This window comes from Daucus carota, chromosome 3, assembly GCF_001625215.2.
Source record: "Daucus carota subsp. sativus chromosome 3, DH1 v3.0, whole genome shotgun sequence".
In the NCBI taxonomy this organism is placed as follows: Eukaryota; Viridiplantae; Streptophyta; class Magnoliopsida; order Apiales; family Apiaceae; genus Daucus; species Daucus carota.
In genome coordinates this window covers 46,266,199-46,293,399 of record NC_030383.2, presented here as the reverse complement: position 1 = coordinate 46,293,399, position 27,201 = coordinate 46,266,199, and the positions used below count along the sequence as shown (strand labels likewise).

Genomic DNA, 27,201 nt, shown 5'->3' with positions numbered 1-27,201 from the left:
TCAACGAAAGTGTAAGAGCCAACTAGACAAGACAAAGAGTGGTGTACATATATCTATGAAAATTATATATATACAAGACATCCACCTTTACGATGCAAGTAAAAAAGATGAGAGGATCCAACAGTTGTACCTGAACTTTTAATGCATACAACAAGCATAGAGAAGAGGACTCAACAGTTATTCTTGTACAAGAATAATCAATGGATGCAAGAATTTCCTGACAAAGTAATTTAAAAACGAAGCAGACAATTTACACAAGGATGAAGGAGCAATTCACTTCTCGTCATATGATGGTCAAAACTGTAATTTCGCAATGATTTTTTCGGCTCATAAAATTCTCCTGTCGCGGCATTATATATATAATAGTAAACAAATACTCACATACTCATGCATTTATTTTCTATTTTTATCAGATTCCTTCAATATATCATGATTTTATAACTATTCTGACGTCAAGTAAATAACGTCAAAAATAAAGTTATAGAATATGCGACTTTATAGATCTTTGTCGTCATGTAAATAGTGTCAGACAAAAAGATGTGATACTTTCCGATCAATAGATCATTAATATTTATTTCCTTTAAATTTTATAGATTTCTGATGTCATGTGAATAGTGCCGGAGAGAAAGAAAATTTATATTTTGATCAATGAATTTTTAATATTTATTTTATTTCAAATAATAGAAGAGAGAACAATCCAGACAAGGAATGTTTGAATTGAAAATAAAGTAAAAAATTAAGACAAGCTGATTAGACAAATTAAAAGTCGGCGACAGCGTGACATAAAAATCAAAACAATAACTTGGAAATTAAGCAAATGAAATGTTCTTCACTCCCACCATATAAATACTAATAACACTCTTTTCATCTCCTTACTAAACCCCTCTTTACTATTTAAATTTTCTTCACAACCTACACAGACAAACACCAATCTCTATAATTTCTCTCCTCTCTCGATTCTTGAGTCAGAGAGATACACTCTGTTATGCTCTAATTTCATCGAATCGTGCTCCGATGGCCGAGATCGCCGTACTCGTTGAAGCTGTCTTCGCCGACAAGTCACCGGCTGATCTCCACCGCCGACTCCGTTCCGATTCGTCTCTTAAGTTAGGGTTTGAAAAACTATATCTGATTCTCAAAGATGGCGTTCAAGTCGATTCAAATGGTAAATTAGGGTTCGAGTTGTGGGACCTGTCTCAGATTCAAGCCGTTGCTTCGATCGGTTACGCGATTTATTCGTCAGTTAATTCGGTTTCTGGTACTGTATCTGTATTTATTTACTTGTGTGATTCTGGATGATTATGTATTGGTATTAAATTTAGTTGTGATGTGTGTTGTTTGTTGATATTGTAGTGGAGCAAGTGGAACCGATAATTGTGGCGGTTGTTCAGCAATTGGTGGAGTTTGCGCTGTGTGGCTTGGAGAAATCGATTACCAACGGCGATGGTTTGAATTTTCAGGTTTGTGATTGGTATTTGTCGTGGATAGATTGTGTGAATGAAGGTAGTTTCAGTTATGAAATGGTATTGGAAGCCAACAAAAATTGAAATGGGAGATATGCTAGCAATACTTGATGCACTTTTTTGTTCAAGTCCTCATAATTATGTTTGTACTTTATACAATAATCGCATTTGAGCAAGGTCGAGCAATCTTTTTCATCTTTGATAAATTTCGTTAACCATTGATCTGAAAGAATCAGTGTTGCATGGTTCACGGGTCGTTGGCAGGCCCAGCTCAATCAAAGAAGAGGCCCCGTGCTAACTTAAATCTTGGGCCCTTTTATTGAAAAAACAATATATGCACTCTATAAATAATTTCACTATATAAATTTTGGGCCGTTTTAGTAGTAATGTTGATGTGCGTGTCTATTTTTGTGCGTGACTTTTGTTTTATGCGGAATTAATTTCTATCTTATCTAATATATATAAGCAGGCCTGGACTAATCGGGGGCCCCTGAAAATTTTGGGCCCTATGCAGTTGGGCTGACGGCACAGGTTGATCACCAGCTCTGGTCGTTGGGTACGTGGTATGGGATCGGGCACCCGTTAATTTTAATGAATCGGGTACGATGACCCGTGAATCCTATTCGCGGGTCGATATGAGGATCCTTTTTTAGTGATTTTTAATGAATAATATATAGTCTAGGCATGGTTTTTATAACTAAAATATCTATTTTACCTGGAAATACAGAAGTAAGTTGATCAAAAAATGAAAATTTAAGGTTACCGAGGACCTTCAATACGTATTTATAAGGGGAGTTAAATTTGTTTTTTAAGCGAGGCATGTGTCATGTCTTTTTATCATCTTCTCAACTCCTTTTCTTATTTCTTTTACTGAATTACGTTTCAAAAATAATTTTAATCAAGATAGTTTCAAGTTATCTTTCTTTCTTATATCACCTAAGTTAAAGGTGGATCGCTGAAATCAGCGAACTGGAGCATGATCCCTGGTGATCCGGGTCAAAGAGGGATTATGTTCCGGAACGAGGGAACTGGATTGCGGTTCCATAGGCTGACCCGTGAACCATGCAAAAATGGAAAGAATGCTCCATCTTTTTTAAATAGATGAAGAAATTTAAGCATCTTGTCAAATATTATGGTCCCTTAATTTTAATGTTTATTTAGTTTATTTATTCATATGCCAAACTGTGAAGTCTATATCTATACCAACTTTGTTAGAATTGAAGGAATCGAATTATGCAGACGATTACTCCATCATTCCCAGCCCATAAAGTTACACTGGTTTAGGTTTATTTGTTTATATCTTGGCCAATGCTCTCTACAGATTATACAATAGGAAGATAGATACTTAAAAATTTCAAGTCTTTCCGTGAGTTGCCCAGCTCTATATAGAGTTTATGTTGATTATTGTTGACATGTTACCCAGGATAGAATGTAAAGCATTGTATGATTAAGTAGTTCCATATGATTGACATCAGCATTGCTTTGCCGGAACTAGTTTAACTTTGTCATTGGAAATTAAGTTATCATCTTTGCCCTTATAATTGTGATTCCAATTCAGGATAATATGATACAAATGTTAGAGATGGCATTGTTAGATGGCATGGATAAAGAGTTTGAATTGATACAGCCTTGCCCTTTAAAAGCGCTGGTAGATTCGTTGGCGATGTTGCCTGTTAAAAGTGGCAATGCCAAATTACTAGACTACAGCAAATGTCTACTTCAAGGTACTGATCTATGTCGTATTATACTACTTCCCTTATTAAGTACTGTTGGTTTGCTGATTCTGTTCTTTGGGTCCTTGTTGTAAGAAGGGGGCAATTGCACAAAGCAAGAGAAGCAAGTGGATCGTCTTCTCTTGACACTAGCTTCTGATAATATGCAACTTGAGAAGGCTACTTTTGGTCAAGGCATCTCTAGTAATATTGTACGTCATGAGTTTAATAAGGTGGTCTCCTTGACTCAGCACTGGGCACTATTTCATTTAGGATGTGTTCAGCGTCTTGTCATGTTCTGCAAAGAAGTTCTTTTGCTTTCGGATATTGTTGACGATAAGACTGTTCAATATAATCTACGGAAAAGATTATCTTGTTTGACAAGAATCTTTAAATTACTTGGAAGTGTTACCAAAGATGTCTTATATGTGGAATATGATTCTGTATTGTTCCAAGCTGTTGCATCAGTTCTCAGTGTACTTCCCAACTTGTTCAAGCCTGGATTTGAATTTATAAGCAACAGTGCTTCTGTTGAGAGTAGTGTTGACAGTCTCATTATATCAGTATTGCAAGAGTTTCTACAATTTGTTCATGTTATCTTCTGCAATAGCAACGTCTTTCGAAACATTCAGGCATTTTTAGTAGCAAGTGTCTTGGATAATCTGGATGCTGAGGTCTGGAGGTACAATAAGTCTAGTGGTATTCCGATGCCCCCATTGAGTTATTTCCCTCAAATTGTGACTTACGTTCTGAAACTCATTGGAGATATAAACCAACAAAATTATCAGGATTTTGAGCTGGGGAACTTGCATGCAGATGGCGGCGAGGTGTTAATTTCTAAGCAGACAGAATCCTTTTCATGCCAAATTCACTCTGAGAAGTTTTTTCTGCTAAAGAAGTACTCTGTGCAAGAGTTAATGAGTATAATATTTCCCATTTCAAAGCAGTGGCTTGACAATTTGATGCATCTCGCTTTCTTTCTTCACTCAGAAGGAGTCAAGTTGAAGTCAAAACTGGAAGCAGCACATTCCAGTGGAACAAAAGTATCTTCAATTCCAGAACCAGAAAATGCTCTTTGCCATGAAGATGAAGCCCTTTTTGGGGACTTATTCTCCGAGGGTGGTCGTTCTGTTGGATCTGTGGATGGACATGATCAGCCTAGCGGTGGCCCTATTGCTGTCTCAAGCATATGTAATATGCCACTGCAAGCTGCTACAGAAGTTTTTAGCTTTTTAAAAATATATGTTTTTTCACCTAGGTGGCATCCATCTTTGTATGAAGATGGTTGCAGAAAGCTTATGGATGGGCATGTTGATATTTTGCTATCTATTATCAACTGTCAAGCTTGTTTTTCTGAAGATAGGATGTCCAATAATGATGCAGCAGTAACTGGACAGAGGAACATTACTCAGATTAATGAACTTTGCTTTGAACTATTGCACAACTTCCTCGCCAGCCATCTATTGTCTGATATCCTGGAGGAATACCTTGTCATGAAAATTTTAAGTGCGGATAATGGTTGCTTTGTTTACAATGATCAGAGCCTTGCTTTGGTTGCTCATGCTCTCATATCTAAAGTTGGTTCAGATGGAAGTCAACTGCGAAGTGATATCCAAAAGGTTTTTGTTGATTTCATTTTTGAAAAGATAAAAACAGTATGTTTAGGCAGTCCTGAAATCAAGGAAGTTATTGAATCTCTACCATCCGTCTTCCACATCGAGGTTCTCCTAATGACATTCCATTTATCGTCTGAAGATGAGAAGGCGAGAGCAGCCAACTACATATTATCTTCCCTTAGAGAGATCAATGCTCTCCCTTCTGGATTTAGTACTGTTCAGTTGTCATGCTGGGGTTTATTAGTTTCACGGCTGATTCTAATACTTCGTCATATGATATACTATCCTCGTGCTTGTCCGGCGACTTTGCTTTCAGAGTTGAGATTCAAGTTGAGAGATGCTGCATCATTTGGTTCACATCATTGTGTGGATGGTGACCGGTCCCCCTGGGCATCAGTTGCGGTCGAAACTATGATCGCTACCTTTATTAATGAAGGGCGAGTGGATAGAAGCTTTTTAGAACAGTTGATTGATGTTGGGCCGCTTCCGGCTGCAATATGTAGAGATGATAAGGCGGTTGACTATTTAGGCTTGAAATGGACCGAAATATGTTCGACCTTCGCATGGATTTTGGAGTTCTGGAAAGCTGAAAAAGCTGCAACAGTGGAAGACCTGATTATAGAGAGATATGTATTTGTTCTCTGCTGGGATATTCCTTCGGTAGATTTTAAGTTGGAACATATGAATCCTTTTTGGGCTGACTTTCAGAATCCAGAGGCCACAAATGTGGAGCATCTGCTTCATTATAGTCATTCCACATTATGCCATCCAGGTGATTTTCATAAGACCATTAATATTTCAGATGTGGTATTAGCTTTGCTTCAGCACATAGATTCAGTACAAGTATCAGATGATATCAGGGACCTAAGCTGGGACTTCTTCAGGCATGGATCATGGCTAGCTCTGTTGCTTTCATTACTCAATACTGGGATCTCAAGGTACCATAATACTACTGGATCTGAAGTGCAGATGTTGGAGGAACACACACCCAGGGATGCTGAGTTTCTTATTTTTGCTGAAAGCTTGGTTTCTAGTGTGTTTGGAACTGATAGAGTTGGGACCCTGGTGAAACTTCTATCCTCCTTGTTGGAAAGATTTCTGCAAGTATATGAAAAGGCATTTATTCTCACTTTCGATGGCAACCACAAATTTGCTGATGCTTGCTTGACTTTGCTGTTTCATAAGCATGCCGGAATTGATAAGCCTGTGCAGGATGCTTTAGTAGAGAAGTGTGAATTGAATTTTTCGGATCTAGAGTCTGTTTATCAACTTTTATCAAAGGTCACTAATAATATTGATAAAACGGCTCCAGGGATTCGGACAAAGGCTTACTGGGAACTCTTGCTGCATGGATTCCCTTGTCACACTCAAACTTCCAGTGGAACTCTTCTCTCATGCATTTTGAACATTAGAATAATCGTTAGTGTTCTCGCTGGTCTGTTTAAGATAAAAAATGCTAGAGAAGTTATCTTTGCAGATACTGGTTTACTTCGCCGGATTCTTAATTCTGTCTTCAACATAAAGTTCGACAAAACCTTCGAACCTATTTATGGAAAATGTGACACCATATATGATAGCTTGGGTGAAGGACTAGAAGGCTTTGATTATAGTAGTTTCTATGTTATGCACGATGTTGAAAATTTATTAAGAAAAGTCAATGGCAGAGAACTTATGGATAGCAGTGTTTATGAATGCCTAATTACCAAGGCCATTGATACGATGAACAACATTGGGAAAGATCACTCAAAGAATGGTCTGTTTAAATTCTTGCTATCTGCAGAAGATGCATCTGAACAAATAATGGATCTCTGTTCACGCAGTGTCGATTTGTTTGTTCTCATTGATTCACTTGATAAATGTAACTCTGATGCATCAAACGTGAAGGTTCTTAACTTTTTTGCTGAGCTGTTATCCGGAGAAGTCTCTTTGAATCTGAAACACAAGTTGCAGCAGAGATTTGCTAGCATGGACTTACTCTGCCTATCAAGATGGATAGAAAGTAGGCTCCTAGGCTCCACAACAGAACCCACAACTGGGGTCACTGGTTTTATTGGAATTTCACCATCTCTCAGAGAGGCCACCAGGAATTTTATTGCATGCCTTTTGTCTCCATCTTTGGAAATGCAGTCTCAGGAACTACACCATCATTTTTTCGAAGCTTTGCTAGTTTCGCTGGATTCTGCTTTTCTACAATTCGATGTTAATACAGCAAAGTCATATTTAGGTTTTGTTGCTCAACTTTCAAGATCGGAGATTGCAATGAAATCTCTTCTGCAGAAAACAGTTGCGCTTATGGAGAAGATGGCTGGAGAAGAACGTCTACTTCAAGGGCTTAAGTTCCTTTTTGATTTTGTTGGGACTATTTTAAGTGACTGCGGATCTAATAAGAATTCTGTGGAGAAGTCCTCTAGAAAGTCTTTGTCTAGCAATAGTTCTGGGGTAGGATCAGTTGCTTCTCGGTCACTTGCTACCAGGAAAAACTCAGAAACTTTGCTTTTTTCTGCTAATCAAGAAGGAAATTCCACATCAATTGATTGTGATGCAACTTCTGTTGATGAAGATGAGGATGATGGGACGTCTGATGGTGACGTGGGTAGCATGGATAAAGATGACGAGGAAGATTCCAATAGCGAAAAAACCCTTGCATCTAAAGTTTGCACATTTACGTCAAGTGGAAGCAACTTTATGGAGCAACACTGGTATTTTTGCTATACATGTGACCTGACCGTGTCTAAAGGCTGCTGTTCTGTGTGTGCAAAAGTTTGTCACCGTGGTCATCGCGTTGTATACTCTCGTTCTAGTCGCTTTTTCTGTGATTGTGGGGCAGGGGGTGTCAGGGGTAGCAGCTGCCAATGCTTGAAGCCCCGAAAGTTTACTGGAACTAACAGCGAACCCAGTCACGGTGGCAGTAATTTTCAGTCCTTTATGCCTTTTCAAGAGGATGGGGACCAGCTTCCCGACAGTGATTCAGATGTTGATGATGATATTTTGGTTGACATGGATAATTCTGTGAAGTTGAATATTTCAAGAGAGGTTCAAGATGGAATCCCGCAGTTACTAGAAGACCTAAATGTTGAGGATCGATTACTTAAAATCTTTAATTCGTTATTGCCTTCTGTAACTAGCAGAAGAGATTCTAATATTTCCCAGGATAAGAAAGTGGCACTCGGTACTGATAAGGTGTTGTCTTACAATGGCGATCTTCTCCAATTGAAGAAGGCATATAAAAGTGGGTCGTTAGACCTGAAGATAAAAGCTGATTATTCAAATGCCAAGGAACTCAAAACTCACCTAGCAAGTGGTTCTCTCGTCAAATCTTTACTAAGTGTCAGCACTAGAGGCCGTCTTGCTGTTGGAGAAGGTGACAAAGTGGCAATATTTGATGTTGGGCAGCTAATTGGACAAGCTACTATAGCACCAGTTACTGCAGACAAGGCTAATGTGAAACCCCTTTCCAAAAATGTAGTTAGGTTTGAAATAGTTCATCTTGTTTTTAATCCATTGGTGGAAAATTATCTTGCTGTGGTGGGTTACGAAGAGTGCCAGGTTCTTACAGTAAGTCATCGTGGAGAGGTGGCTGATCGTCTAGCCATTGAACTTGCTTTGCAAGGTGCATATATCAGACGGGTAGACTGGGTTCCAGGGTCTCAGGTGCACCTAATGGTGGTGACCAACAGATTTGTCAAAATCTACGATTTATCACAAGACAACATCAGTCCGTTGCATTATATCACGATAAGTGATGGCTCAATAGTGGATGCAACACTGGTATTGGCTACACAAGGAAGGTTGTTGCTTGTTGTGCTTTCGGAAGCTGGATGCTTATTCAGGCTGGAAATTACAATGAAAGGAAATGTCGGAGCTCGGCCACTAAAGGAAACGATTGACTTGCAGGAAAGAGACATAAAAGCAGGAGGCTCCTCTTTGTACTATTCGTCAACTTTCAAGTTGCTTTTTGTATCCTATCAAGATGGGACCACATTGATAGGTCGATTAGATCCTGACACAACATCTTTGTCTGAGATATCCTATGTGTATGAGGAGCAGGAAGGGAAGCTCCGAGCTGCTGGGCTACATCGTTGGAAAGAGTTGCTAAGTAGTACAGGACTATTTGTTTGCTTCTCTAGTATGAAATCAAACTCTGCACTGACTATATCCCTGGGAGAAAATGATGTCTTTGCCCAAAACATGCGGCAGGCTGTGGGATCAACTTCACCAGTAGTCGGGCTAACTGCTTACAGACCTTTATCAAAAGACAAAATTCACTGTCTAGTTTTGCATGATGATGGGAGCCTTCAGATTTACTCTCATGTACCTGTTGGGGTTGACTCTGCTGCTACTGCTGTTTCTGATAAAGTGAAAAAGCTAGGTCCAGGTATTCTAAACAATAAAGTTTATGGTAGCTCAAAGCCAGAATTTCCACTTGATTTTTTTGAAAAAACAATGTGTATCACTGCTGATGTGAAACTAAGTGGTGATGCCATCAGAAATGGTGATTCAGAGGGAGCCAAGCAAAGTCTGGCTTCTGAGGATGGGTTTCTTGAGAGTCCTAGCCCGGCAGGATTTAAGGTATGTATAGTCTAGTACGGTAGTCATTCTTGCATTTGTTATGATTTCATCTTTTAATGAACATTTCTCTTGTTGTCTGTATTCTTGTGTTGCATGAATTCTTAACGCGTGTTTTTTTACGGGTGTTTCTCTATCCCAGTTCACTAGAAGTAAATCAAATGTGTAGGGAACTAAAGCACTTGGAGAGATTTCAGATGTCGTTATGTAGAAACGGGCCGATTATACTTTTTAGTTGATCCAATTTAGAGGGTGGGAAGGGAAAAGCAGTCACATCCAGAATATTAAGATGATTATAGTACAGTATGTTACATTTTAGAGATATGGGATATTGTTTCTAGTCTATAGGAAATCACTTCTGCAAAAGAGATCCAGATAGCAAAGTGAGAAGTAGGGAGTAATGTGGATGCAGTTATTGAACATTCTATGAGAAATATATTGGAAGGAGATGATAGTGACATCCTTATATATTTTAGGAAGATCGTACATCTACAGAACTCAGTACAGAGTCTGACATAATACCATAATACAGAATAGTGAAAAAAATGCGTCCCAGAATATGTTCCATTCCAGAATAGACCCTCTGTACTCTTCGTATTCTTTGCACAACTGCATGCTTGTCTTTGGTAGCATGATACAGCTAACATTTGCATCATCCAAGTCTGATAGGGTATGCTGTTATACATAACCACTTCAGGTTTCTTCTCTCAGGTAACTATTTCAAACTCAAATCCTGACATTGTCATGGTTGGGGTTCGTGTGCATGTGGGGAACACATCAGCAAACCACATACCTTCTGATATAAGTATATTCCAGAGAGTAATTAAATTAGATGAAGGCATGCGTTCATGGTATGACATTCCATTTACAGTTGCTGAATCACTTCTTGCTGATGAGGAATTCACAGTTTGTATGGGTCCAACATTCAATAGATCCGCATTGCCTAGAATAGATTCATTTGAAGTTTATGGTCGGGCTAAGGATGAGTTTGGTTGGAAGGAGAAGATGGATGCAGTACTGGACATGGAAGCTCGTGTACTTGGGATCAATTCTTGGGTTGCAGGATCTGGTAAAAAGAGTCGTGATGCCCAATCTGCATCTGTTCAGGAGCAGGTAGTTGCAGATGGCCTTAAGCTCTTGTCTAGATTCTATTCATTGTGTAGACCGCCCATGGGGTGCTTAGGAGTTGAGGAAGGAAAGCCTGAGCTGGGCAAGCTGAGGTGCAAACAGCTGTTGGAGACCATATTTGAGAGTGATAGGGAGCCTTTGTTGCAGGCTGCTGCTTGCCGTGTACTGCAAACTGTTTTTCCCCAGAAGGAAGTGTATTACCAAGTAAGATCCATAACTTATACCCCTGCAAGAAGCTTTCCTAGATATGCTTTGGTAGAGGTTCGTACCTTTATACAGTAAAAAGATACTCATTACTACCTTCTTTTGTAGGTCAAGGATACCATGCGCCTTTTCGGTGTGGTTAAGTCAACAACAATGCTTTCTTCCAGGCTGGGAGTTGGGGGGCCTACGACAGGGTGGATTATTGAAGAGTTTACCACACAGATGCGTGCGGTCTCTAAAATTGCATTGCATCGTCGTTCTAATTTTGCTGCTTTCCTTGATATGAATGGTACAATATTGAACTTAAATTTTTTTTCCCTGGTATTAGCTTGGTAAAAGATCTCATTCGTTTAACATATACGAAACTTATCATATGCTTCTCTATCTACTGGATACTGTCTGTAAAGTCTGTTAAATCTTTGGTTCGTCATTTGAGCGATAACTTCGTGAGGGTTTATCTAGCCCGTTCCTGCAATTTCTGAAACTTATCATGGCAGCTTATAATTCCCTTGATAAAGTTGTATGCCACATGTTCCTGCCAATTTAGCAGTATTAACCCCCAGTGGCCAGCACTGGGATTATGCCCACAAACAATAAACTCTCACTTTTCAAGTTTTTAATTTAAGTTAAGCTGAATGTTTTTAATTTGTTATAATATATATCTATTTTGACGTGTTCTTCATTCATTCTGCCTTGACATTGCTCTTTCTGAAAATATTATTTGGATGGACTGTCCCTGTCGCACACCTGTTTCATGCAATTATATTTCAGTATGAATGATGGTATTCATTCTGCTTTGCTTACAATAGTACTTGATATATTAAAGCATCCTTCATTCATTTGAAGTTAACATTGCGCTCTCTGTAAATATTATATGTATGGACTGTCCCTGTCAAACACCTGTTTCCCATAACTTTGTTTTATTAAGAATGATGGTATTTGTGCGGCTTTGCTCACAATAGTAATTGATATATTAAAGAACTTCACACTTGTAAAAATTTCAAAATGTTAGTTAATTGTGATTTAGTGATTAGTATGCACTTAAGGTCATGTTAATTGGTATGTGACATGAATCAGGCTGTCTACCAGCAAATGTCATACTTTCCACTTTGTTTTCCCATCCAAATGAAGTCCTATCATCAAATTTGTAGCCTGCTAGATTTTATTTTTTTTGATTATTATGTTCTTAATTTCGTTTTTTTTCTTTTGGGTGGGGGTGGGGGTTTGAAACTATGAACTTGTCATTGGAAGATGGGGTTGGGGGATGAACTTTTGTCAGTAGGCTAACTCTGTATCCTTAAATGGTTGTCTTTTACTGAAAAAGTGGAACATTTATTTCTTGTAGTTGAAGTTAATTAGCTGTTTTCTTGTTTGCTTGACACCATTGTAGGTTCTGAAGTGGTGGATGGCCTTATGCAAGTTTTGTGGGGAATTTTAGACGTTGAGCAACCAGAAACACAAGCAATGAACAACATTGTTATCTCATCTGTTGAGCTTATTTATTGTTATGCTGAATGTTTGGCTTTGCATGGAAAAGAAGCTGGGTTGCAATCTGTTGCACCTGCTGTTTCATTATTCAAGAAACTTCTATTCTCACCTAATGAAGCAGTTCAGACATCTAGCAGGTATTTATATAGTTTTTTTGAAGGTGCTTTTTTTACTCTATATTTCAGAGGCATTGACTGTAATTTTTTATTTAATTTTCCAACAGCTTGGCTATATCTTCTAGATTGCTCCAAGTTCCATTCCCAAAACAAACCATGTTGCATGCCGATGATGCTGTGGAGGGCGCAGCTCCCGTAGCTGTTCGTTCTGATGCTGCCAGTGCTGGTGCTGGAAATACACAAATCTTGGTTGAAGAAGATTCTATCACCTCCTCTGTTCAGTATTGTTGTGATGGGTGCTCAACTGTACCTATACTTAGGCGCAGATGGCATTGCAATATATGCCCTGATTTTGATTTATGCGAGGCATGTTATGAAGTGCTGGACATAGACCGTCTTCCTCCCCCCCATTCCAGAGAGCATCCCATGTCTGCAATTCCAATTGAAGCGGAAACTTATGGCACTGAAGGAAATGAAATTCATTTCTCAGCGAATGATGCATCTGACACAACTTTGTTGCCTGTTGCTCCTAACAGCAGCATGCAAAATTCTGCACCATCTATTCATGTCCTAGAACCAAATTTGTCTGGTGACTTTTCAGCTTCAATGGTTGATGCTGTTACCATTTCTGCATCGAAAAGGGCCGTAAATTCTTTGCTCCTTTCTGAGCTCCTGGAACAGCTTAAAGGATGGATGGAGACAACATCAGGAGTTCAGGCAATCCCTATAATGCAGCTATTCTACAGGCTATCATCTGCCATTGGCGGACCATTTGTTGACGACACGAAGTCGGACAGCTTAGATATGGAGAAACTAATAAAGTGGTTCTTGAATGAAATTAATACCAGTAGTCCTTTTGCAGCCAAGAGTCGTTCTTCCTTTGGAGAAGTTACTATTCTTGTATTTATGTTCTTCACATTGATGCTTCGGAACTGGCACCAGCCTGGAAGTGACGGACCAAAATCAAGTGGAGGAACAGATACACATGACAAAAATCCTTCACCGACACCTAATTCTGCATCAATTGTAACACCCTCAACCTTGTCTGATCAGGAGAAAAGTGGATTTCTCGCTCATCTTCTTCGGGCCTGTGGCTGTCTTAGGCAGCAAACTTTCATCAATTATTTAATGGATATACTGCAGCAGTTGGTTCATGTCTTCAAATCACCAGCTATTAGTTATGATGCCTCACATGGTCCAGGCACTGGTTCAGGCTGTGGAGCTTTGCTAACTGTCCGAAGGGAGTTACCAGCTGGTAATTTCTCTCCTTTCTTTTCTGATTCGTATGCTAAATCGCACAGGGCTGATATATTTGCGGACTACCATAGGCTTTTGCTAGAAAATGCTTTTCGGTTGGTCTACAGTTTGGTCAGACCGGAAAAACATGACAAGGTTGTGGATAAAGAGAAGTTGCAAAAAATACCTTCTGGAAAAGATTTGAAACTAGAGGGATATCAGGATGTTCTCTGCAGTTACATTAACAATCCTCATACAACTTTTGTAAGACGGTATGCAAGGAGGCTTTTCCTTCATCTCTGTGGGAGCAAGACACAATATTATAGCATTCGCGACTCTTGGCAATTCTCAAGTGAAGTCAAGAAGCTTTATAAACACATACATAAATCTGGTGGGTTCCAGAGTGCTAGATCGTATGAGAGAAGTGTCAAGATAGTGAAGTGTTTATCTACAATGGCAGAAGTAGCCGCTGCAAGGCCTAGGAACTGGCAGAAATATTGTTTGAGGCATGAGGATATCTTATCTTTCCTTCTAAATGGAGTTTTTTATTTCCGGGAGGAGTGTGTAGTTCAGACTCTTAAGCTTCTTAACTTGGCCTTTTATACTGGAAAAGATGGCCATGTATTACATAAAGCTGAAGGAGGTGATGCAGGAACAGGGGCAAACAAGTTAGGGTCGCAGCCCCTTGATTCTAAGAAGAAAAAGAAAGGAGAAGATGGGACTGATTCTGGTTCAGATAAATCCTATGTGGATGTTGAGCCATTGGTAGATGTTTTTACCAATAAAACTGGTGACCTTTTGAGACAATTTATTGACTACTTCTTATTGGAATGGAATTTAAGCTCTGTACGTGCTGAAGCAAAATGTGTACTCCATGGGGTATGGCATCATGCAAGACAGTCACTGAAGGAGACTGTATTACTGGCTCTTTTACAGAAGGTACAATCATTGCCAATGTATGGTCAAAATATCACGGAGTATACTGAGCTTGTTACCTTCTTGTTGGGAACATTCCCGGACAGCAGTGAAAAGCAAAAGAGGTTAGACATTGTAGATCGATGCTTGACCTTTGATGTGATTAAGTGCATCTTTGAGACTCTTCACTCACAAAATGAGCTTTTAGCTAATCACCCTAATTCTCGTATATACAACACTTTGAGTGGCTTGGTGGAGTTTGATGGTTATTACCTTGAGAGCGAGCCTTGTGTTGCCTGCAGCTCACCTGAAGTACCGTACAGTAGGATGAAGCTAGAAAGCTTGAAGTCAGAAACAAAGTTCACTGACAACCGCATTATAGTGAAATGCACGGGTAGCTATACCATTCAGAGTGTAACCATGAATGTTCATGATGCTCGCAAGTCCAAATCGGTAAAGGTGTTGAACCTTTACTACAATAACAGACCTGTGGCTGACTTGTCAGAGTTAAAGAACAATTGGGCTTTGTGGAAGCGTGCAAAGATCTGCCATCTGGCTTTTAATCAAACTGAGCTTAAAGTTGACTTCCCAATCCCAATAACTGCATGCAATTTCATGATCGAGCTGGATTCTTTTTATGAAAATCTCCAGGCTCTATCCCTTGAGCCATTACAGTGTCCAAGGTGTAGTCGCCCAGTAACAGATAGACATGGAATATGTAGTAATTGTCATGAGAATGCTTATCAGTGCAGGCAATGCCGGAACATCAATTATGAGAATCTGGATTCATTTTTATGCAATGAATGTGGCTATAGCAAATATGGTCGATTTGAATTTAATTTCATGGCAAAACCTAGTTTTACATTTGATAACATGGAGAATGACGAAGATATGAAAAGGGGACTGGCTGCTATAGAATCAGAATCTGAAAATGCCCATCGTAGGTATCAACAGCTTTTAGGTTTCAAAAAGCCTTTGCTTAAGATTGTGTCAAGCGTTGGTGAGATTGAAATGGACTCTCAGCAGAAGGATTCTGTTCAGCAAATGATGGTCTCATTGCCTGGACCATCTTGTAAAATCAATCGTAAAATTGCTCTTCTGGGTGTCTTGTATGGTGAGAAATGCAAAGCAGCATTTGATTCAGTCAGCAAAAGTGTACAGACTCTTCAAGGGCTTCGACGAGTGTTGATGAATTACTTGCATCAAAAACATTCTGATACAACAGTTGCATCAAGATTTGTGGTATCTAGGTCACCTAATAGCTGCTATGGCTGTGCATCTGTTTTTGTTACTCAGTGTCTTGAGCTCTTGCAAGTGTTATCAAAACACCTGAATTCTAAAAAACAACTTGTAGCAGCTGGTATTTTGTCGGAGTTGTTTGAAAATAATATTCACCAAGGTCCCAGATCTGCTCGCGTCCAAGCTAGGGCTGCTCTTTGTGCATTTTCTGAGGGTGATATTAATGCAGTGAATGATTTAAATAGCTTAATACAAAAGAAAGTAATATACTGTCTTGAGCATCATAGGTCTATGGATATTGCAGTGGCTACACGTGAAGAACTGTTGTTACTTTCAGAGGTCTGTTCTGTGCCAGATGAGTTCTGGGAGGCGAGATTAAGAGTTGTGTTCCAGATATTATTTTCCTCTATCAAGTTAGGGGCCAAACATCCTGCTATTTCTGAGCATGTAATACTTCCATGTCTTAGGATTATATCTCAAGCATGTACTCCTCCAAAACCTGAGACATTGGATACAGAGCAGGCCGCAGTTAAGACAACCTCAGTTCCACAGGACGAACGCAACTCAAACTTATCTGGATCTTTAAGTAGTATTGTCAGTGGAAGTAAATCTGCATCTGAACTAGATAAGAATTTGGATGGCTCCCATAAGGCCCAAGATATTCAATTATTGAGCTATTCAGAATGGGAAAAAGGAGCTTCATATCTCGACTTTGTGAGGCGGCAATATAAGGTTTCACAGGCAGTTAAAGGTGTTCAGAGGTCTAGGCCACAGAGATATGATTACCTGGCTCTAAAATATGCTCTCAGATGGAAAAGACACTCTTGTAAGACGGGTAAGAGTGAAGCAACCTCTTTTGAGCTTGGTGCCTGGGTCACAGAACTTGTACTGAGTGCCTGTTCTCAGTCTATAAGGTCTGAGATGTGCATGCTCATTAGTTTGCTATCATCCCAAAGCTCATCAAGGAGGTTTCGATTATTGAACTTACTCATGTCTCTGTTACCTGCAACTCTTGCTGCTGGTGAAAATGCTGCTGAATATTTTGAATTACTCTCTAGGATGATAGAATCTGAAGATGCACGGTTGTTTCTAACTGTGCGTGGTTATCTTACCACAATATGCAAGTTAATTACCCAAGAAGTGGGTAATATCGAATCTCTGGAGAGGAGCTTACATATTGACATCTCACAAGGATTTATCCTTCACAAACTTATAGAGCTACTTGGAAAATTTTTAGATGTTACCAACATCAGATCTAGGTAATACACATAATTTGTTTTGTTTGATGGTTAATTCATCTGGTGAAATCACTTTTATCTTATCTTTACTTGTGGCAGGTTCATGAGGGAACAATTGCTATCTGAAATACTTGAGGCCCTTATTGTCATTAGGGGATTGATTGTGCAGAAAACAAAGTTAATAAGTGATTGCAATCGACTTTTGAAGGATCTTTTGGACAGTCTTCTACTGGAGAGTAGTGAGAACAAGCGCCAATTCATACAGGCATGCATTAATGGGCTTCAAATTCACGGGCAGGATAAAAGAGGGCGCACGTCTCTGGTATGCCAGAAAGTGCATGTTGATTTCTTTCACTATTGTCATGGAGGGACCCTTTGCTTGTTCTTACTACCGATATGCTCCTATCTTTTTTAAATTTGAATGGGCCTGAAACACAGTTGATGGTTGTTTGTGCTATGTGCAAATTTGGATACTATATAACATTTAATTCAGAAAATTTTAATTTTTATATGTGCTTTGGGCAAGTTCCATGAGGGTTGATTTTCAACTCTCGTTTCCTTAATTTTTTCTGTTTTTGGAGGTCCATAATCTTGCACTGCCCTTCGTGTTGGCTGTCAGTTTTATTGATTAATTTAGTATTTGCTATTGTATCTTTCTATCTAGATCTACAATATTTGCGAACTGAAATAATTAATGTCCTGTTGTGTCTGTATGTGTTTGCATGCAGTCACTAGTCGGTAACCATATTGAGTAGTTGCAGTAGAAGCATTGGTTCACCCTCATGAAATTATTTTCTTTTTTGCAGTTTATCCTGGAGCAGCTTTGCAATCTGATCTGCCCGTCAAAACCAGAGTCTGTATATCTTTTAATTCTGAACAAGGCACACACCCAGGAAGAGTTCATACGTGGATCAATGACCAAGAATCCATATGCGAGTTCTGAGATTGGTCCCTTGATGCGTGATGTTAAAAACAAAATTTGCAATCAGTTGGATCTTTTAGGTCTTGTGGGAGATGACTATGGCATGGAGTTACTAGTAGCTGGAAATATAATATCTCTGGATTTGAGTGTTGCTCAAGTTTATGAGCAAGTTTGGAAAAAGTCAACTAGTCAGTCTTTAAATGCTGTATCTGGTACCTTGTCATCTAATGGAACGTCAACCAAAGACTGCCCACCAATGACAGTAACATACCGCCTTCAGGTTTGCTTTCACTTCCACTCTTTCAGTTTGACTAAAAAAATCTGCTCCCTTGTGATGTTTGAGTAGTTTTTGACAATACATGACTAGCAACTTATGCATTTTGCTAATATTTATCATAAATACTATCTATATGGGAAGGGGTTAGACGGTGAGGCTACTGAACCCATGATCAAAGAATTGGATGAAGATAGGGAGGAGAGTCAAGATCCGGAAGTTGAGTTTGCAATAGCTGGGGCAGTTCGGGAGTGTGGAGGCTTAGAAATTCTCTTGGCCATGATTCAGGTTTGTACTCTCAGTTTGTGTTCTTTTACTATTAGTCACTGTCGCTCTATAGTATGATATCGTGGACATTGAAAAGTTTGGGAGAACTAGATTAATATTCTTCTTTTTATATATGTTACCTGTTTCCCTATTAAATGTATAACTTTTGTATTTGCACATTGACAAGGAGGGGAACATTTTCAAATATTCTGCTCACATACAGTCTTTATTATTCAAATATTATGTCCACATTACCACATATAAACCGTGGTGTTTAAAAGTTATTATATAAGTTTTATCAATCATATTGATGACATTTTAATTGGGGAGTTGACACATCCTAGAAGGAACGGATTTCATGACGGCAATGGGGGACCCAAGAGAATAGTGAATATGAAGATTCGGCACTTTCTTAGACTATTTCTTTGTGCAATATGGAATATATCATATTTTCGTATAGCTGTATACTTGATCCTCTGCAGCATTTAAAAATGTTCAAGATATGTGCATCTAACTCTGGTTTTAATAATGCAGCTCTTGCGAGATGATTTGAAGTCAAACCAAGAGCAGTTAGTGGTGGTTTTTAATCTTCTCATGTACTGCTGCAAGATAAGAGAAAATAGAAGGTCCTTGCTGAGACTAGGAGCTCTAGGTTTGCTACTAGAGACTGCAAGACGTGCTTTCTCTTTGGATGCCATGGAACCAGCCGAAGGCATTCTTTTGATTGTAGAGAGTTTGACCCTAGAGGCAAATGAGAGTGATAATATAGACATTACACAAAATGCGCTTACAGTCTCTACTGAAGAAACTGGTTCTGGCGAGGAAGCCAAGAAAATAGTTCTCATGTTCTTGGAGAGGTTATGTCATCCTTTAGGCCTTAAAAAGACAAACAAGCAGCAGAGGAACACTGAAATGGTTGCTCGAATTTTACCATACTTGACCTATGGTGAACGTGCCGCAATGGAAGCACTTGTCCAATATTTTGATCCTTACTTGCAGAACTGGAGCGAATTTGATCGCCTGCAAAAGCAACATCAAGATAATGCAAAAGATGAGAGCATTTCTCAGCAAGCAGCCAAACAGAGATTTGCCATTGAAAACTTTGTCAGGGTTTCAGAATCACTTAAAACAAGTTCCTGTGGTGAGAGACTGAAGGATATCATATTGGAGAAGGGGATTACTGGTGTTGCAGTTAGACATTTGAGGGAAACTTTTGCATACACAGGGCAGGCTGGCTTTAGATCTAGTAATCAATGTGCCTTGGGTCTAAAATTGCCATCAGTTCCCCTCGTGTTGTCTATGCTAAGGGGATTGTCAATGGGTCATTTGGCCACTCAAAGTTGTATTGATGAAGGAGAAATCTTGCCTTTGCTCCATGCACTGGAGGGAGTTTCTGGAGAAAATGAGATTGGTGCAAAGGCTGAAAATTTATTGGATACTCTATCAGACAAGGAAGGAAAAGGTGATGGATTCTTGGCTGATAAAATTTCTGGGTTGCGGAATGCCACCAAGGATGAAATGAGGCGTCGTGCTCTGAGGAAGAGAGAGCAGCTGCTTCAGGTAATATATAATTAGCTCCTTCACCCTTGGACAATTAGAATAAAAGGCTATAGTTTTTTCTTGTATTGGTTGTAGGATTGTGTTTTATTAGCTCCTTCACCCTTGTAGGATTGTGTTTCCTGATCGTCAAAATATGTTCAGTAATCACATGTGCTTCACCCCTTCAGGCACCCTGTATTATCTGCATGCGTGTTCTGGTTGGGCCTTGAATTTTTTTATTTATTTATACTGTCATAAGAAGTTGCATGTTGTACTTTTGTTTTTACATTGAGCACTTTGTGTTTTGTTACTTGCAAATACATTTCATGTAATACTAATTGATGGAATGAAACAGGGACTTGGGTGGCGACAAGAATTAGCATCTGATGGTGGTGAGCGAATTGTTATTGATCAGCCAGTGCTTGAAGGTCTGGAAGACGTGGAGGAAGAGGAAGATGGGTTGGCTTGCATGGTTTGCAGAGAGGGCTACAGTTTGAGACCTATGGACCTTCTAGGTGTTTACACTTACAGTAAACGTGTTAATCTTGGCGTGGGGACTTCAGGAAGTGCTCGAGGGGATTGTGTATACACAACAGTTAGCCATTTTAATATCATACATTATCAGTGTCATCAGGAAGCTAAGAGAGCAGACGCCGCTCTTAGGGCCCCAAAGAAAGAATGGGAAGGAGCAGCCCTCCGAAACAACGAGACTCTGTGTAATAATTTATTTCCTTTGAGAGGTACATCTGTTCCTGTAACACAATACATGCGATACATTGATCAGTACTGGGACTACCTTAATGCTCTTGGACGTGCTGATGGCAGTCGGCTTCGGTTATTGACTTATGACATTGTCCTGGTAGACTATCCTAATGCTGTTTTAATTAATTATATATATGTATATTTGCATTTGGAATCTGTTATTCCAGAGGAAGCTACTTCAGTAGTGAATTTGATTATTAATGGAACAATTAATTGATATCCGTACTTTTCTTGCAGATGCTTGCTCGGTTTGCGACTGGAGCCTCGTTTAGTACTGACAGCAGAGGCGGCGGAAAAGAAAGTAACTCAAAATTTCTCCCCTTCATGATTCAAATGGCTCGACACCTTCTTGATCATGACGATTCCCAGCGACGTACCTTGGCCAAGTACATCACAGCTTATCTTTCCTCTTCAACATCAGATGCAAAATCTTCCCCTTCTTCTGTATCACCATCTATAGGAACAGAGGAAACAGTGCAATTCATGATGGTTAGTTCACTTCTCTCTGAATCATACGAGTCATGGTTGGAGCATCGCCGTACCTTCTTGCAACGAGGAATATATCATGCTTACATGCAGCGGAGTCATAACCGGCCAACCCAGCGCTCATCTAATCTGCCTAGTGTTGTGAGACCAGATTCAGGAAGTAAGGGCGGAAGCGTAACAGAAACTGATGGCACAAATGAGTTATTATCAGTTATCCAGCCAATGCTTGTTTACACTGGCTTGATTGAGCAGCTGCAGTGCTTTTTCAAGATTAAAAAATCGTCAACTTCTGTCAAGGTCCGAGTAGAAGGTCAGACCAAGGACCTAGATGTGGGTGGTGAGACTGCAAGCGCGGAGGGTTGGGAAATTCTGATGAAGGAAAGATTGTTGAATGTAAAGGAAATGCTTGGCTTCTCAAAGGATTTACTGTCTTGGCTTGATGACATGACTTCAATAACAGATCTGCAGGAGGCATTTGATGTCATTGGTGTCTTGCCTGATGTTCTGTCTGGTGGTTTCTCAAGATGTGAAGATTTTGTGTATGCTGCAATTGATTCTGGGAAAAGCTAAATTTATTAGACTTTGGGGGGCAATGCTGGATCCAAGAAATAGACTCGGAAATTGTTGAAATAATTATGAAATGTTTTCGTGTATGCAAATGTACAATGAAAGGCTATACAGATGTTGTCAACCCCATTGTATTTTATTAATCTAAGAGAAAGCACGGGTTTTGTTCAACAGTTGTCGATCTTGTGGATGTGATTTTGCAATATGTGCGCCAGTGAACATGAACAATAGAACTTGAAGGTCACGTTTCGCAGTTATATTGGTTAACTGTGAACTTTCACAATATACTTCTTTTCCAATTTCGCATCTCTAATTCCTCTGGCTTATAAAACTAAACTAACTTTAACCAGCTGTAAGGGGTTGTTTGGTTCACCTGGTCCCGATATCATGTATGGATATGGATATTGTTCATTGCAAATTTAGAGATGGGCATTGGTTCACTTTGGGTCGGAGATTGTTATATCCCGGTTCTGAATCCAAACTCAATCCCCATCTCCGGCCTGATCCTCATCAGGGATTATATTTCGATACTCATCCCCGGTCCAATCAGGATTCGGATATACCCGCGATGAGATTTTTTATTTGAACCAAAATTTCTATTTAAATACTTAAATTCATAATTAGGATTAGTTTTTAATATGTCTAATTAAGACCTAATTATTTTAATTCAAACAAATATTCAATGATTTCATTATGACCTAATAGAATTAAATATTAAAATTTATTTTGATAAATTTAATTATATTAAATTTCATATGTATTTAAAGTAAAAGATGTGTAACTTTGCAATAGTAATTTAAGAGAAGTAATTGGAGTATTTATTTTCATTTCAGTATAGAACTTAGAACTTTTTATTTTTGTTTTTGAATAAATCAATAATCAATAATTTAAACAAACATAAAAGATAAAAATAAATTATTTTAATAATGGCATGGTTTACATTACTTTAAACACATAATGACATATTCAAGTAATAAAAACATTCAATGCATTGTAAGATTCTCTCGTAAAGATGGTTTAGTAATTGTCCTCCCAATGTGTTGACCTAAGATCGACTCCAAGAAAGATTATTTTTTCTCAAATCAATAAATAAGTGATGTGAAAATCCAGAACTGAAGTTGCACCTAAAGAGATATATAAACATATTAAAAAATAATATATAATATATATATATATATAGAGGGTTACTCCAGGGAGAACTTCTTAAAATGAGAACCGTGAGAACTTCCTTAATTTATCATATTTTGACTAATCTAAACATCAAACTAGTGGGTACCCAATATAAAAAGTGTATATAAAACTAGTCTCTTCCTAACTAGTCAAAAAAAAAAATTCAAAAAAAAATTCAAAAAAAAAAGTCCACTGCCACGTCATCAGTGATTTTTTTTTATTTTTTTTTTCGGCTAGCTAGGTGGAGACCTTAATTATATACATTTTTTGTGAAGGTGCCCCTGGCGGGGCCCTTCAAATGAATGGGATATTGATAAATTAGAAAAGTTCTCACGGTTCTCATTTTAAGAAAGTTCTCATTTGAGCAAGTGCCTATATATATATAATATAATAATCAGGCCGATTATCGGGTGAGGGATCGGGGACGGGCGAGGAGAATGTGAAAAACCGTACCCGACCCGATCCCAGGTTTTTTTCAAAGGTCGTCCCCGTTCCTCGATCCGTACCCGAAAAAATTCCGAAATCCTTGCACCATTTGGTGCGGGGATCGGATCGGGATCGAGCGGGTCGAGATTAATGCCCTTTCCTAATTGCAAACTCATGGTGTTTGGTTGACCATTTTTAAAATCTAAAATTCATATATTAAACTCATCAAGAATGAAATCTGGAGGTGGGTTTGAGGGAAATCTGGAGCAATCGGGTCAACAAACTCAAGAAACTTTCGATTAGATCACTGATCATAATATCTGTTGAAATTTTCATTTAGCTTTCCAGTAACATCTTTTTTCTCCTTTAAATATATCGAGACTTATTAACAACTGAAGCAAATACACGCACATAAAATTTATTGTCGATCTATATCTTAAGGACATTTTGGAAAAACTCATCATGCACTTTTCCACAATGATCAAAAGATATATAAAATGACAATAGATTAATAGAGATGAAGTTTTTGAGAATGAAATCATTGGTGAAAAATGTGTATTTGTTGTAAAAGGGTGTTGCAGGAGAACAGTTGACGTTGTTGTAGGAGAGCTCTTCATCCTTTTTTTTTTCAATTATTAACGGATGTAACAGTTAGTGACCGATGAAAATTTTATTAGTTTGATGACCAAATTGCAAGTTTCGATTGAGTTGAGTAATCAAAGTGCTATTTCAAGTGACTATACCTCCTATGATGGATTTATTAATGCCACGTTATCGAGTTTAATCAGTTTTTCGTCAAATTTTTAATAGAGTTTAACGGTTAGTGACTTGAATGAAAATTATTAATAATACAATAATGTGACTGAAAGTTTTTGGAGCTTGATCAATTACAAGTTCTGATGAATGGTCGAAATGTCATTAAACCTTTATTTTATAAGAGTTCAATTATCTTAACATAGTAAAGCTTAAAATCACGGTCTAAAAATAATGATGGGACTCTAAAGATGGATGTACCTATGTTACGAGACTTAAATTAGTTGAAAATAATGATATTTAAAATCAAGGTTTGAAGATGATAATGGAGATCGTGAAGATAACAGGCACCTATTCTTCCCTTACTCTATTATTTTTTTCACAAATCGGATGAGCCGTTAATTGTTAATACACGATCAGTTCCACTAATATTAATAGAGTGATTGACACTTTGCACCCCTTATGTTTATGCGCTTTTTCGATTTGGTCTCAAACAATTTTTTTTGGCAGTATGCACCCTAAAGTTTGAAAAGCGCTTCGCTTTGCACCCCTTTGACCAATCTCCGTTAATTGACTGTTAAAGTTAACAGATTTCAGGTTTTCACTTTGCACCCCACAATTTTAATTTTTTTTCATGAGTGTTTTGAAATATTTTTTTTCAAAAAAAAATATTTTCCTCAAGACTGAAATGCCTCCTTGTTTCCTCGTATTAGCCAATAATCATTATTGTTATTCTTTCTGAAAAATAATCAATAATCATGGTGGGTTTAGCAGACATTCCAATCGTAGGAAAGTTTGTGGAGAAAGTATCTGAATATACAGTTGATGCAGTGTTTCGGGGTTTGCACTACATGTTCTGTTATCAAACTCTTGTTGACAATCTCAATATTGAAATTGAGAAACTTAGCATCGAGAAGGAAAAGATGTCCAATTAAGTTAGGGAAGAAAAAGCTAATGGGAACACAATCGAAGACTATGTATCAAAATGGGAGACCGATGTGGAAGAGATCCAGAAGAGTGCTGCTGAAGAGCTTTCACCTTCATGCAGCTGCATCCAGTATCTGCCTATTCCTAATCCCATCTCCCGTTTTCGAATTTGTAGGAATGTGGTGAAGAAGGCCGATGCAGTAACTCAACGCATCAATTCCGGAAAGGAACATCTAACTGGAGAGATTGCATACCTTCCGGAGGTTAAAAATGTACCAAAACCTGGGACCACTTTCGAGGAGTTCCAGTCCAGGAAAAGTACATATGGGAAGCTCTGGGATGCACTAGTAAACCAGATGTAGAATTCAGAGTGCTTGCTATGGTTCACTATCTCAAGGCATCTTCTTTGTTGCTCGACTCCGGAAAAGATAATGAAACTAAAGTTCACGACATCATCAGAGACGTAGCAAGATCCGTAGCTTTCACAGATCCCGAATATGCATTTTTACAAGTAACATGCAAATAACAGGACTTGCCTTCTAATGACAATTATCATTCCCAAAGATTCTTACGAATAGATGCAGAGACTGATGATGTTCACTTCAACGAGCATCTGGGATTCCCAGACCTGCATACCTTGTGGCTACAAAGCAAGTACCATCCGCAACAATTCTCAGGCGGCTTCTTCTGTATATTTGCGAATCTCAGTTGTCTGATGCTACAAAAGGTGAAAATTTCTTGGGAGCTGTTCTCTCTTCAACCTTTAAGTAATCTTAGGACGCTTAGGTTTTGAAATATTTTTTTTTCAGTCTTGAGGAAAATATTTTTTACTGAAAAAAAATATTTCAAAACACTCATGAAAAAAATTAAAATTGTGGGGTGCAAAATGAAAATCTGAAATCTGTTAACTTTAACGATCAATTAACGGAGATTGGTCAAAGGGGTGCAAAGCGAAGCGCTTTTCAAACTTTGGGGTGTATACTGCCAAAAAAAATTGTTTAAGACCAAATCGAAAAAGTGCCTAAACATAAGGGGTGCAAAGTGTCAATCACTCATATTAATAATAGGACTCGATATTTATATAAATCATTCAATTAAGATACGATATTTGTCTGTCATAACATTTGATAAAAAAAATTCAGATATTTTTCTCTATTAAAATGGATAATAATTTCGAGACATTAGGAAATTTTGAACATTTTTCTAATACATTGAACAATAAAAAATAATAATTTGACAATCGTGAAACACAATTCTAATAGTTAGTGATTAATCGGGATTAATCACTATTTAGTCGGATTTTGTCTCTATTAAATGTTATACGAGTTAAAAATTATTTTTTGAAAAATCGGATAAAATAGTCAAAATCGGTATAATCGATCAAAAATCAGTTATAAAAAAATAATATTTTAAATAATAATAAAAAATTAGATATTGAGATCCATTTCAATTAATATATAATATAGTAAAAAGATGTCGTGTTTGACATACATTCTTTTCATATATATATATATATATATATAACATTTTGGATATAAATTTATGCTATTTGATTTTATAAATTGTAAGTATATATTAATAAATTTCATAACAATTAATTTTAAAAATAATATTAAATTAATTCAGATTAATAATATGATAAATCGTTGTTAACCTTGATTGTTTTGGATTTTCGCAATTTACAAAGACTGTCTCGAAAATAATAAGCCTAAATATTACGGTTGAGTAAATCCAGGACGCAGTCAAAAGAAGGACACTAAACGTTATGATTATCGCTACTTGTAAAAAAATAACAGTTTCTAAACATCGACCAACAAATCAAAACAAATCAAACCGTCTCAACCCTCCCACATCTCAGCATTCTCTCCTCAAGTTTCCCGACAAAAATCGCCAGAAAATTCTCGCAAACTTCATCCTCCATTCAATTTGTTACATTACGTACACTACTCTAGGTTGGGGAGTAGGTTTTCGTGGGAAGTTATAGACACTTTTCCATAGTTTGTGTCTTGGGAGAAAAATAATATTTCATTGCTACAACTGCTTACTGAAAACTCCTGCTGAACTCTAAAACCACTTGTGTATCATTGAAAAATTTAGTACATTTTTCTCTATTAAAATAGTAACAATTTCAAGACATCAAAAAATTTTGAACATTTTTCTAATACACTAAACTATTAAAAACAAAAA

General features: G+C 38.0%; 1 protein-coding gene across 2 annotated transcripts; it reads left to right on the top strand.

Annotated features, from left to right (window-relative positions):
- Nucleotides 1-834: 834 nt before the first annotated feature.
- LOC108213127 (auxin transport protein BIG) lies at nucleotides 835-21,909 on the top strand. Of its 2 annotated transcripts, none has more exons than XM_017384867.2 (14): nucleotides 835-1,258; nucleotides 1,354-1,460; nucleotides 3,022-3,187; nucleotides 3,275-9,360; nucleotides 10,069-10,689; nucleotides 10,798-10,978; nucleotides 12,080-12,314; nucleotides 12,401-16,942; nucleotides 17,021-17,243; nucleotides 17,728-18,123; nucleotides 18,262-18,405; nucleotides 18,919-19,944; nucleotides 20,279-20,782; nucleotides 20,923-21,909. In XM_017384867.2, exons 1-14 carry the CDS (start codon nucleotides 1,015-1,017, stop codon nucleotides 21,739-21,741), a joined length of 15,294 nt encoding a protein of 5,097 aa, XP_017240356.1. In that variant the 5' UTR covers nucleotides 835-1,014; the 3' UTR covers nucleotides 21,742-21,909. The 2 variants fall into 2 exon arrangements, with proteins under 2 accessions (XP_017240356.1, XP_017240355.1); XM_017384866.2 differs by having other exon boundaries at nucleotides 3,272-9,360.
- Nucleotides 21,910-27,201: the final 5,292 nt, after the last annotated feature.